Source organism: Oncorhynchus clarkii, chromosome 17, assembly GCF_045791955.1.
Source record: "Oncorhynchus clarkii lewisi isolate Uvic-CL-2024 chromosome 17, UVic_Ocla_1.0, whole genome shotgun sequence".
NCBI classification, from domain to species: domain Eukaryota; kingdom Metazoa; phylum Chordata; class Actinopteri; order Salmoniformes; family Salmonidae; genus Oncorhynchus; species Oncorhynchus clarkii.
In genome coordinates, this window is record NC_092163.1 from 26,705,075 (window position 1) to 26,718,961 (window position 13,887).

Genomic DNA, 13,887 nt, shown 5'->3' on the forward strand with positions numbered 1-13,887 from the left:
CTGTGTGCTTAGGGTCGTTGTCCTGTTGGAAGGTGAACCTTCACCCCATTCTGAGGTCCTGAGCGCTCTGGAGAAGGTTTTCATCAAGGGTCTCTCTGTACTTTGCTCCATTCATCTTTCCCTCAATTCTGACTGGTTTCATCAGATCAGAGAATTTTGTTTCTCATGGTCTGAGAGTCTGTAGGTGCCTTTTGCAAACTCCAAGCGAGCTGTCATGTGCCTTTTACTGAGGTGTGGCTTCCGTCTGCCCACTCTACCATAAAGGCTTGATTGGTGGAGTGCTGAGAGATGGTTGTCCTTCTGGAAGGTTCTCCCATCTCCCAGGTTCTCTCATCTCCACAGAGGAGCTCTGTCAGAGTGCCCATTGGGTTCTTGGTCACCTCCCTGACCAAGGCCCTTCTGCCCTGATTGCTCAGTTTGGCCGGCTAGCCAGCTCTAGGGAGAGTGTTGGTGGTTCCAAACTTCTTCCATTTAAGAATGATGGAGGCCACTGTGTTCTTGGGGACCTTCAATGCTGCAGACATACCTTTCCCCAGATCTGTGCCTCGAGACAATACTGTCTCTGAGCTCTACTGACAATTCCTTCGGCCTCATGGCTTAGTTTTTTGCTCTGAAATGCACTGTCAACATTAGGACCTCATATAGACAGGTGTGTGCCTTTCCAAATCATGTCCAATAAATTGAATTTACCACAAGTTGTAGAAACATCTCAATGATGGTCAATGGAAACAGGATGCAACTGAGCTCAATTTCGAGTCTCATAGCAAAGGGTAAGGATACTAATGTAAATAAGGTATTTCAGGTTATTTTTTTGTAAATTAGCAAACATAAAAAAAGAAGTGCTTTGTCATTACGGGGTATTGTGTGTAGATTGATGAGGGGGGAAAAGGATTTCATCCATTTTAGAATAAGGCTGTAACGTAACAAAATGTGGAAAAAGGGATGGGGTCTGAATACTTTCCGAATGCACTGTATATAAATATCACAAACAATCTCCAGTTGCTCTGAGAGGACCCATGTCATGTGTGAAAACACCAATAACTACTCATTGCTACCCTTGCTCTCCATTCATTTCCTGATTGAGAACTCAGAAGCACTCATGGCCTTTTCTCCCTTCTTACCGATGTAATTGAAGAAATTTATTTAATTTTACTTGCAGTGTGTAACCATCATCCAATGATTGTGGCCCACAGACTAATGGTTCCCTCAAGGAGAACTCATTATGCTGAAAGCATCGAGTCTATCTAAAGGATGAATATGAGAGTGATGAGAAGTAGGGAGACAAATGATATAGTGCTAGTTATTGCCGTCATCTAGCCTCGTACGGTAGCAATGGTGGGTTTGACAGCATGTCAAATGGAACGACATTGGAATATATGTACTGTAAAGCTCATTGCACATATTTCCCACCCCTACTGTCAGTATATCAGTTTATATTACTAAAGAATGGTTTGTTACATCTCTCCACTTTGGAATCAATTCTACAGGTTCAAAGGCTTAACTTTGGCTAATATCCTTATGGACTGGCCTGTGGTTTTTCAGTCTCTACATTATACAGTAGCTTCCATTGTTTAGCCTATATCTCTTGGCAGTTTGAAAACAGTGTAGATCTACGCTACAGTACTGCTCCACCAGAATGTAATGACCTTACTGTACAGCCGTGGCAGCTCTACAGGCCCTTTTGGCTGACTTCCCCTCGTGTGTTTTGCTTTCTCATAAAAGCCGAGTGCCAACTAGTGGCAGACAGAACAGAGAGGCCTCTGTGAAGTGTGAAGCATTCCAAGCCGCGACCTCTGGCTGTGACCCGAGTGTTAATCACTGCTACAGCGAGAACGGCCACCATTGGCCTCCACTAACCCCCCTTGCCCTTCTCACGCCCTCCCCCACCCACCACACTAATCAACCACCATCCCCCTTTGCTCAGGGGCAAGCTGTTGTTCGCCCACCCGGCCCTGGCCCGATGGAGGCTTCTCTCTGGCGGTCTTTTTTTTCTCTCTGTCGGAGTGTGAAAGTGCTAAAGGGCCGTTGTGCCCTCTTGGCCTCCGTAGGGCCCTGACTGCCGTTTTGTGTTGTGTTGTGTCTGTGCTGGTGTGATTAGCTCTCCGGCGTCCTCATCAACACCTCGCGTGACACACAAGGCAGCCCAAGTCACAGACGAGTCTGACACACACACGGACTGAGGCTCGCACACACACATACACACACAGACACAAGCACGCGCGCGCGCACACACACACACGCACGCACACATACACACACACACACACACACTGGGGTTGCTGCAGGCAAGCGGAGCAGTGTGAGTTTCACTAGTCTGACTGGTCTAATTATATGGGTCTCTAATGAACTGTAATTACTGACATCCACGAGAGCCACTGAGCCAGTGTGGTTTAAAGGTGACTACTGTGGAGTAATTTGACTCGTTCAAAATGGTTTCTGTGCCCTGACTGATTTTCTATGCGCTGACTGATTTTCTCTCTATGAACTGACTGATTTCTCTCCCACTCTGTTTCTCTGTTTTTCCCTTACAGTTTGATGGTGACAACATGTACATGAATGAAAATAACCAGGAGTTTCTCTCCCCAAATCAGGTGAGTCGGCATTTTTCTTTTTGTTGATGAAACACCTGCTTCCTTTTTTTTTTCTATGTCTGGACTAGAAAATGACCAGACATGCCTCGGATTTGATAAGGTCTCACGGTGGACTGAAACTAAAGCTCTATTCTACCTTCAGGGTTATTCAAATCACAGCCTCAAAGTACAGGGCATTTGCTGGTTTTCCTGATCCATACCTGGTAGTTCATTAATCGATTGTCATTAAATGGACAGAGATTCCACTCACATTGGGTAATAATTAGACTTGAGATCATCACGCTTAACTCATATTCTCACATTGTCTCCCATTAACATAAATGCATTGATTCACGCCAAAGTCTTGAGTTGCACCCGCTTATCTCAACTCTGAATTGGCCCGAAAGTGTTCAAGGTCTGAATCAGTTCCCGATTAGAAGAAGTGGTGGGGACCTTGAGGACTGTATTTGTGAAAGGGGGTCCTACATAATTGGGTCCAATGAGATTCATGAGAACACAGGACTGAATGCATCAGCGTATGCTCTGTACTATAGTGCGTTGTACCGCAGCTGGACTAAAACACATGGGTGTTGCGTTTGAGCTGGGAGATTTGTTGAATTTAGCTGTAAGCCTCACTGCCATACAAAGCAGGGAGAGGCACTTGTCTTTGTCAATTGCAATCACTTGAGTGGGCCAAGAATATCTCTATCAGATCCCGCTGCACTGTTGTTCTAACTTATAGAGATGGTCATACCCTAGAAACACAACATATAGAACATATCCACACAGAGTTTCTAAACTCAGAGGCACAACATTGGGAAACGTCTGGGGACGCTTGTAAAAACAGACCAAGCAGACCGGGCCGGGGTTTGGGGTCTGAGATGTCAATGAGAGAAGTTCAACTACTTAAGACATTGGCTCAAATCTAGGTTGAGTTGAGAAAGTTAACAACAAAGGGGGAGGGAAAAAATCACATGTTATTACTCCAACCTCGTGAATGTGACAAACTGACACGTTTTCATTTTCATCCAAAACAACTTTATATCAACGGAGTGCCTTTGATTTGACGGCCTGCACATACGCAGTTAGTCGCGAGACGACGGTTAGACCCGGTGATGTGTTTCTGCACATGTGGTTAGCTAGCCAACGCCGCCATCACATCACCTACAAGCGTGATCGGGGATTTCTATTGGAGAGGCAGTTTCTGCCTCTCTTCATACTGTACTTTAATATCCATTAGAAATTCACAATCCTCTCCTGGCTTCAACTTCTCTATCGTCTGTCTGTTGCATTTCCTTTTACTGGTATGTTCTTTTACCATTTTATCCTTTTTACTATATTAAAATGCATTTGGGTCAGTGGTTCTGGGGGGGAAAGAACCGACGCCTCCAAACTGCCTGAAACTGCCTAGATCATCTCGCTGTAATGCCCGTGTATCTTCGGCTAATCGGGCACGGTAATCTCCACTATCTATGGTGGTGGTTTCAGTTCGATCACTGTGATGAGTCATAGAGAAATGGGGTCAGATCTTCTGTCATGTCCACTGTTCCCATGCGTATAGACCTGACCCCAGTTAGCTGAGAGCATAGCTCTTTCACTCTCACTATATAGCTATCGCTCTCCCAGCTAGATCTCTCTCTCTCTCAGTTCAATGGGCTTTATTGACATGGAAAACATATATTTACATTGCCAAAGCAAGTGATATAGATAATGAACTAAAGTGAAATAAACAATAAAAAATGAACAATAAACATTACACTCGCAAAATTTTGCAAAGGAATAGAGACATTTTAAATGTCATCGTATGCCTATATACAGTGTTGTAATGATGTGCAAATAGTTAAAGGGAAAATAAATCAACATAAATATGGGTTATATTTACAATGGTGTTTGTTCTTCACTGGTTGCCCTTTTCTTGTGGCAACAGGTCACACATCTTGCTGCTCTGATGACACACTGTGGTAGTTCACCCAACAGATATGGGAGTTTATCAAAATTGGATTTGTTTTAAAATTCTTTGTGGGTCTGTGTAATCTGAGGGAAATATGTGTCTCTAAAATGGTCATACATTTTGGGCAGTGTGCACATAGCCCGTCTTCTCTTGAGAACCAGGTCTGCCTACTATTTTTGCAGAATTCTGCATGCAGATTCTCAATTTTGTGTTTTTCCCAATTTGTGAATTCTTGGTTGGTGAGCGGACCCCGGACCTCACAACCATAAAGGGAAATGGGTTCTATAATTGATTCACGTATCTTTAGCCAGATCCTAATTGGTATGTCGAATTTTATGTTCCTTTTGATGGCGCAGAAGGCCCTTCTTGCCTTGTCTCTCAGGTCGTTCACAGCTTTGTGGAAGTTACCTGTGGCGCTGATGTTTAGGCCGAGGTACGTATAGTTTTTTGTGTGCTCTAGGACAATGGTGTCTAGATAGAATTTGTATTTGTGGTCCTGGCAACTGGATTTTTTTTGGAACACCATTATTTTTGTCTTATTGAGATTTACTGTCAGGGCCCAGGTCCGACAGAATCTATGCGGAAGATCTAGGTGCTAGAAACTGTTGTATGCTCTCCTTGGTTGGGGACAGAAGGACTAGGAACATCAGTAAACAGTAGACATTTGACTTCTCTATAGCTCTCTCTCTCTACTTCTCTATTTCACTCTTTCTTCTCTTGCTATTGGCCCTTATTTATTTCTGTCTTCTCTTTTTCTCTTGCTCTCCCTCCCTCCCTCCCCTCCCTATCTCATTTTATCTTTCCCCAGTTAGCTTTCTCTCTCCTTGCGCTCTGCCTCTATCTCTCCCTAGTTATCTCTTTCCCACTCTTCGACTTGTCCTTTCTCTCTATATCCTTCCCCTGTATCACCTTTTACCTATCTCTCCCTAGTTAGCTCTCTCTGTCTCCGTCTATCTCTCCCCAGTTAGCTCTCTCTGTCTCCATCTATCTCTCCCCAGTTAGCTCTCTCTGTCTCCGTCTATCTCTCCCCAGTTAGCTCTCTCTGTCTCCATCTATCTCTCCCTAGATGTTTCCCCTCCCTCTTCTCCTCTCTCTCGCCACCTGCCTCTTTCTTTCCCCTCTCTCTCTTCTCTCTTTTCCCGCTCTCTCTCTGGCGACAGTCGAAACAGGGCTGATTAAAAGACAAGGTCAGGCCTCTGGCCCGGCCTCAACTAGCCCTTTGTCTGCCCAGGGTCACTCGCGATCGTCGTGGCAACAGTGTACAATAGAGTAACCAGCAGAGAGTGTCCCTTTACTCCGCTCTCTCCTAGCACCGGATCGATACGGCACCAAGCAGGGAACATGAGCTGCATCCCAAATGGCACGCCATTCCCTATATAGTGCACAACTTTTGACCAGGCCCATAGAGTTCTGGTTAAAACGTAGTGCGCTACATAGGGAATAGGGTGTCATTTGGGACTTAGCCCTGACATGAAAACCCTCCCCAGCTATTCCTCTAGACTGGACTAAATGCCTGTGAGCTTGAGTTTTCTATTGTAGCTTGCTCCTGGAAGGCCCAGGGAGTGCTCGCTCTCTCTCTCTCTCTCCCTCTGTCCCTCTCTCCCTCAGTAGACTCGAGTTAAAAACTCTTGCACTGAACTGAACTGAGGTAGAAGAATATGAAGATATTTTGTATGTATTAATTCTGTGTTAAATGCCCACTGTTCTATTTCCAGCCATTTATGATAGTCAATTGAATTCTTGATATATATTATATAGCCACTGATTCTTGAAAATCACTTACAAATGCCCCATGGGCTTAGTACAACTGTCTAACCCCTTGAGTGGGCGTTAAATATTTTTTTAAAGACACTGTCATCCTCCATATGACCTTAACTACAGTAAATTCCCTTTTTATGCATTCCCCCCATGATTTAAATATTTGTTTAGCATAATAGACGTTTTGGGGAAATCGGTGGGAGAGAGAGGGAGAGAGTAGCAGGAATAATTATCTTAATGGAGGGACTGTTTGGACATGCAGCCGAAGTAGCTAGCGGAGATTATAATCTCGCAATTAGTGTAACAAGGTTTTATTGATTGGCCCTGTTGTAGCGCCACGGCTGCCAAGTGGTCCGCTGGTTGTACATGCAGAGCGAGTGTACCTTCGCCAGTCATTCCGCTCTAACACTACGGCACTACCGCGTTCCTCGGCTTGGCTTCGCCTGCCTGTATGCGGTGCTGTGTCTGGGCATTAGCAGCATCAAATAAAAAAAAGCCTTATGGATCATGATTTGGATGGCCCGTTTGAAAGGCCTGATGATGAAGTGAAGCGCATTTTCTCTGACTCACTGTAGTACAATTACAATTACAGTACCCCCCCCCCCCCATTGGTTTCTGTTGACGAAAGGCAGCCTCTGGCAATGTCTAATTTCAAGTTGGGGCTGCCTGGTTTCTTTTTGTACAAGTTGAAAATAGTTTCACTTTTTTCGGGGCGCATTCCATGTTTTGTGTTGTTCGGCTTTGGCATAGTATAGGTTTCAGAATCGTGTTTTTCATAAAGAAAAAATACATTCACAGTGATTGTAATTGAAAACCATCTTAGGTATTGGAGACACACCCATGCCTTACAGCCTTCAACAGATATCCACTCGTTTGTTTTTTTTATCTCTGCACATGTATCTAATGACACATTGTAGACTTTGTGCTCACTCTGATTATGATGTCACATTCCTGGCACCGTATTCCCTTTATAGTGCACTACATTTGACCACAGCACATAAGTCTCTGGTCAAAATTAGTGCCCTATATAGGGAATAGGCTGCCATTTGGGATACAACCCTAGAATTATAGGAGCTCAAGTTCATTTTCCTCATTTTTCTAAATGAGATCGGTAATTCGCTAGTTGGCCGCAACCCAATCTCCTGTCTGCGCGCCTGATTGGTCAAAATCGGTCTTGTGTGACTGACAGGAAATGCTCTGATTGGGGGAGACGGTATCATTGGATCGTTGTCCCTGATTAAAGCCGGTGCCGCCACAGTTTTGTAAACTCCCGCCATTTGGGGATCCTCGTCTGTGCCCACCGCCCCGGCCCTGCTGCTAGGAATTACCAGGCCGTCGCATTAGTTTGATTTACAGCTTCCTCTCGCTGTTTAGATTGGGTCTGGGACTGAGAGTGGCAGACTGAAAACCTTGCCCTCCCCCATCCTCTTCTCTTCCTCTACCCCCTCTACCTCTCTCTCTCCACTCCCATCTCCTACCCTCCTCTCCCCTCCTCTCCTCTCCCCTACTGCGCTCAACCACCCCTCCACCACCACCACTACCCCTCCACCTCTCTCTCTCGCTCCCTCCATCTTTTGTGAAAATGAAAACAAAGAGCAGGCTGCCAAAATATTTCTGTGGCCGTTCGCTGACGAAGCAGGGGTGGGAGACAAAGCTAAAAAGATGTGCAGGCATATTTGTTGCTGCAACAAAAAGCTCCCCCTCTCTCTCTTTCTCTCTCTCCCTCGCCGTGGCTTTTTGTTTTTAGAGTGATTTGGAAAATGTCTCCCTTTTTCACCCATTAAAAGCCTTCTGTTTGAAATAGTTTACTGACACGGGACTGCAAATAAATGCACAGCTGTATGTTTGTGTAAGGGCCCTTTGCCGTGCCGAGATGTCAATTTTCCATGTTGCCGTTAGGTGATCAAATTAATCTAATGGCAGCCTTAATGTGTTTTTGTAGGACTTTCAGAAAACCAGGCTTAGTCCCAAATGGCACCATGTTCCCAAGTGCACTACTTTTGACCAGGACCCATAGGGAATAGGGAGGGAATAGGGTGCCATTTGGGATGCAACCCATAAGGGTTGATAAGGAGCCAGTCATTCAGGATTGCATCAGATAATATTTTCCACACTATGCGATGATAGATTTCTATTTACTGTTTGGGGTCGTAGAATGTTCTTAATTATGTTCAAAGTTTTGCTTAATAACTACTAGTTTCACTTTAGTGAGACTTTTACACTGACAGCATCACATTAGATTCACAGCTAGTGTCATATTAGCTCAAAGCAGGTAAATACATCCAAACCTTGAACGGAGTTATGAAGGGTTCTGTTATGGCCGTGAAGTCTTCATCCCAAATGGCACCCTATTCCCTATGGGCCTTGGTCAATAGTAGTGCACTATTTAGGGAATAGGGTGCCAATTGGGACGCGGCCATAGAGTGTGTGCACAATCATGGCTGAGGAATAAGTGGCTCATTCACGGTGGAGAGCTGTCCCCTCCCTCTGCATCTTGGAAAAACAATGGCACCATGGATCGAAACCCCAGACGTTTGCACCCGTTTTCAGCAGATGTGCCCATCGCCAATGCACAGCCACATTGACTATTGACTCCAGGCCTGTAAGACTGGGAGACACTTAAGAACCCAGTGATACCATGGTGGAAATGCACGCTATTGTTGTGACTTGCATGCATATGTGCAAGTACTGTACACGCACGCATGCACACACACACACACACACACACACACACACACACACACACACACACACACACACACACACACACACATACACACTCCTAACAATCACCAGTGTAATACACATTTGTGTGTCCACACGACTGTCCTGTCAGCGTCCTCATTGTCAGTTTCCACAATTGTCTATAAATGACTAAAGATCCACCAACTGTCTTTTCTGTGTGTTTTTTATTCGCCAGACATAAAAAAAAACACGACAACAGCACAATTAGGCTTTGTCAGTCAGAATCAGAAACAGTGGCGTCATTGTTTTCGCACCGCACCAGCGTTGACCTTCAATGTGAAAACAGTGTTGAAAAAAATAGTGAAATTATAAAATAGAAATCCATATAAAAGAGCTGATGTCATTGGATTTGTTTATCGTGATGCACGGTGCATGGAACTCGTCGCCTGCGTCCCAATTAGCATCCTATTCACTACATAGTGCACTACTTTTGTCCATGGCCCAAAGGGCTCTGGTCAAATGTAATGCACTGTATCAGGGATAGGGTGGCATTTGGGACACTTCCATCGACTATACAGCAGCAGTAGCCCTGTTAAGCCTATCAGAAGAGACAGGGCAACCAATGAATAAAGTAAAAAAGATTCCTCCTCTGGAGAGAGATGGCTGCTCTCTATAAGAAGCGACAAGGGGGATACTGCAGAAATAATATGTGTGCCAAATTTGACTTTATAATGCTGAATGCCTCCTGTCAGGCAATAAGTTTGATTTTAGGTCCTCATTTGAAATGTTGAAATCATATCCCCTCCCTCCCTCCCTCCCTCCTTGCCTTTCTTTGACCCCTTCCCTGTCCCTGCCTGTCACCCACGTCAGTATCAGAACGTGTGTCACATTCTCTCTCTAATTGACTCTTCAAAACCTGAGCTTTGTTTCTGTATCTGATCATTTGTTTTCTTAGCATTCTTATGATTGCATTAGCGAAGATCGTGTTTGAGCTTACACAGTTTACACTGCGAAGCATCTGCACACAATCACTATCGGAGGGGTGAGCGAATTAACTGAACTCTCTGTCCACTGCATCAAGTCTGAGCTTAGAATACAATAGCGAACGCTTATTAAATCTAGAATCTATTTCTGCTAGCTTAGGCTAACATCTGCCCCCATCATTCTCCAATTCAAATTCATCCAACTTTATTTGTTCTTTATTTGTCCATCTTCATTAATCCCATTCCATTGTCTGCACAGTGTCTCCTCTCTGCCCAGTCTTCTCTGCGTTTCGTCTGGGAACGTTTGAACAACGTTTTGTTCCACTCCAGTGTACAGCAATAATGACCTGTTAGTGATGGGATAGCCCCAACCTCTCCGAGCATCCTCTTCCAGTCAAATCAAAGTGTCATTAGAAGAAGGGAGAGAGAAGTAGAGAGAGACAACCAGAGAGAAGGAGAAAGAGACGCGGAGAGAGTTCTTTGTGTTGTTTATTATTGAATAAACCTCACTCCATGTAACCCCAGCATGTTGTGCAATAGCTCAGCCCCCCTAACTCCGCTGTTGTTGTGCCACTTCAAATTAGTCACTCCCGGGGCAGCCTTCTATCTTTGCCAAATGCATTAGTACGCCATTCCGAACTCATACCGCCTAGGGTTAAATGCAAATTATATCATTTCTGTCAGCCAATCAAATCAGAGTGACCCCACGACCCAGGAGATGAGTCCTGTGCGTAATGAAATATGACATGGCACAAAAGGCCTGATTCTAATCGCAACCGACATATGATCAGATGACTATGACCTCATGACCTTGGACGAGGAGTGAGGAGTGAGAAGCTGGGAGACAGAGGGAGGAGGGGGAGATGTGAGAGGGAAAGAGGGGAGAGACAAGAGGAAGGGAAGAGACATAAAATAAATAAACGATTGCAATTAGCACGATTGTTTAGTAATCAACTCATTTCTCTAGGATGAAATGGACCATATCTGTGCTTAAGAAAAAGGGAAATTTTGTCATTTTGTATCTGTCATCGCCTTTCATTCTTTAGGCCTTGTTAGCATAGCGGGGCATTGTCATATCTGAAATAGCCATAGCCAGCATTGTAGCTACTAGATATTTTTTATGGCTATTATTTCCTAGATGAGCCCATGACACTGTGTTGGGGCTGGAGCGATGCCTCACTTTCCTCCTCAGACAGAAACTTAGATCCACGGTTTCAGATTCCGCAAATGTCCAAATAGTAACAGAGTGACGGGTAAATAATGCAGCTAGTCTGTTTGGAGAGTGAGAAATGGAGAGGGAGAGAGAGAGATGGAGCGAGAGAGAGAGATGGAGAGGGAGAGAGAGAGAGAGAGAGGGATAGAGAGAGAGAGAGAGAGAGAGAGAGAGATGGAGAGGGAGAGAGAGAGATGGAGCGAGAGAGAGAGATGGAGAGTGAGAGAGAGAGATGGAGAGGGAGAGAGAGAGAGGGATGGAGAGGGAGAGAGAGAGAGAGAGAGATGGAGAGGGAGAGAGAGAGACGGAGAGGGAGAGAGATGGAGAGAGAGAGATGGAGAGGGAGAGAGAGGGATGGAGAGGGATGGAGAGGGAGAGGGAGAGAGAGAGAGGGATGGAGAGGGAGAGATAGAGAGGGATGGGAGAGAGAGAGATGGAGAGGGAGAGATGGAGAGGGAGAGATGGAGAGGGAGAGATGGAGAGGGAGAGAGAGAGATGGAGAGGGAGAGAGAGGGATGGGAGAGAGAGAGAAACAGAAAGAGAAACAGAGAGAGAGAGAGAGATCGATGGGATGGAGAGAGAGAGAGAGAGAGAGAGAGAGAGAGAGAGAGAGAGAGAGAGAGAGTAACCTGGGCCGGGCTCACTCTGTTATTCTGAGGAGGCTCTTTGTGGTGTGTTGATATCCTTGACATGATATTGTAGCAAAAGAACACAGCTGATGGCTTTAATTAAAGCCTGTATTATGGCTGGGAGAGAGGGACAGATAAACAGAGAGAGAGAAACAAACATAGGGGAGAGGGTTGTCCACGGTTTGAGCTGTCTAAACAGGACACACATGGACTTCTTAGCTCACGGTGATGCTGTTGAGTTTCCAAAATGCAAAGCATGACATCACCCAGTCGTGGAGAAGGACGGTTCCATATCGTCATACAGTATATTGTCGGGTACATTATTTTCTCATAATTTTTCCCAATATCTGCACATGGAACAGACCACCCTCTAAAGTCAACAGGGGTGATGTAACCCCCCTCTACTCTTGTCCATGGCATCATTTGTGAGGCGTAAGCTTTCTATGAGGGGAATGTCAGCATGAACGAAAACGGATGAGGCACCCAAATTCTTCCCCAAGATAACCCTCCTCCTTTCTTTTCTTGAAAAACAGGCCGTATGGAAGCGAGAGATAACTATGACTTTGTTTTCTGCACTCTGGGTGGTGTGGAAAGGGGAAGAGGGTGGGTGTGGGGTGTAAGCAAAAATCACAATTTGACAAACCTCTTCCAATAGGCAGATAAGTGCACATTAGTGGTGAGGCAGATCTGTCATCATCATCACCCCACCCCAACGCCCCAAACCCCCTGTGCTGTCGGTCAGGCCCTCAGCTGAATCGTTGGGAAGTCGAAAGTCTCCTCTCAAACTGTGTCGTGAGTGGAGGCGCTGCCTTGACATAGTTTTCTTTTCCACTGACTCATCTAGTTAGCGAGGTGTATATAAGAACAGATAGATGGTATATACTGATGGAAATGGCTGAATTTAAATGGGTGTTTTGGAGGGGGGGGGGGGGGGGGGGGGGTCTGGGGTTTGCCCCCCCCCCAGAAGGAAATATCTGCAATTGATATGTCCATTTTGAAACAAAACAGTATGTATAGTAAGCCGCATCCCCACTTACTGCAGCAGCTTTTCACAATAAACTTGAATCAAAACAAATTGTCAAGTAAAATGACTACAACATATAACATATCAACAATCAACTCATCACTCATAATCTTAATTTGTGTCCATGATAATACATTTATTGTGTATGATACAGACTTGATGTGGGGCTCAGTTGGTTAGAGCATGGCACTAGCAACATCAAGTTTGTGGGTTACATTTCTGCTGGTACCACCCATACGAAGACTATTATAAATCGCTTTGGATTGCGCCGTCTGATAAGTGACATATTATATACTACATTATGATTCAAGTTTCTTTCCTTCATTCCTTTGCATATAAAGTGCATTCGGAAAGTATTCAGACCCCTTGACTCTTTCCACATTTTGTTACATTACAGCATTATTCTAAAATGTAATAAATTGTTTTTTTCCCCCCTCATCAATCTAGACACAATACCCAATAATGAAAAAGCAAAAACAGGTTTTTGAAATGTTTGCAAATTTATAAAAAAATAAAAACAAAAATACCTTATTTACATAAGTATTCAGACCCTTTGCTATGAGACTCGAAATTGAGCTCAGGTGCATCCTGTTTCCATTGATCATCTTTGAGATGTTTCTACAACTTGATTGGAGTCCACCTGTGGTAAATTCAATTGATTGGACGTGATTTGGAAAAGAAACACACCTGTCTATCTAAGGTCCCACAGTTGACAGTGCATGTCAGAGTAAAAATCCAACCATGATGTTGAAGAAATTGTCTGTAGATCTCAGAGACAGGATTGTGTCGAGGCACAGATCTGGGAAGGGTACCAAAACATTTCTGCAACATTTAAGGTCCACCGTCATTCTTAAATGGAAGAAGTTTGGAACCACCAAGACTCTTCCTAGAGCTGGCCGTCTGCCAAACTGAGCAATCGGTGGAGAAGGACCTTGGTCAGGGAGGTGACCAACAACCAGATGGTCACTCTGATAGAGATTGCGAGTTCCTTTGATGGAGATGGGAGAACCTTCCAGAAGGACAACCATCTCTGCAGCACTCCATCAATCAGGCCTTTATGATAGAGTGGCCAGA

The 13,887-nt window shown here is 44.7% G+C and overlaps 1 protein-coding gene across 3 annotated transcripts in view; it reads left to right on the forward strand.

Annotated features, from left to right (window-relative positions):
• Nucleotides 1-13,887, forward strand: part of LOC139370653 (TOX high mobility group box family member 2-like) — a 144,243-nt gene that overhangs the window by 71,355 nt on the left and 59,001 nt on the right. For all 3 annotated transcript variants that reach the window (XM_071110256.1, XM_071110258.1, XM_071110257.1), the window contains exon 3: nt 2,532-2,591. In XM_071110256.1, the coding sequence (XP_070966357.1) occupies nt 2,532-2,591 (60 nt within the window). The remainder of the gene's footprint in view (nt 1-2,531; nt 2,592-13,887) is intronic.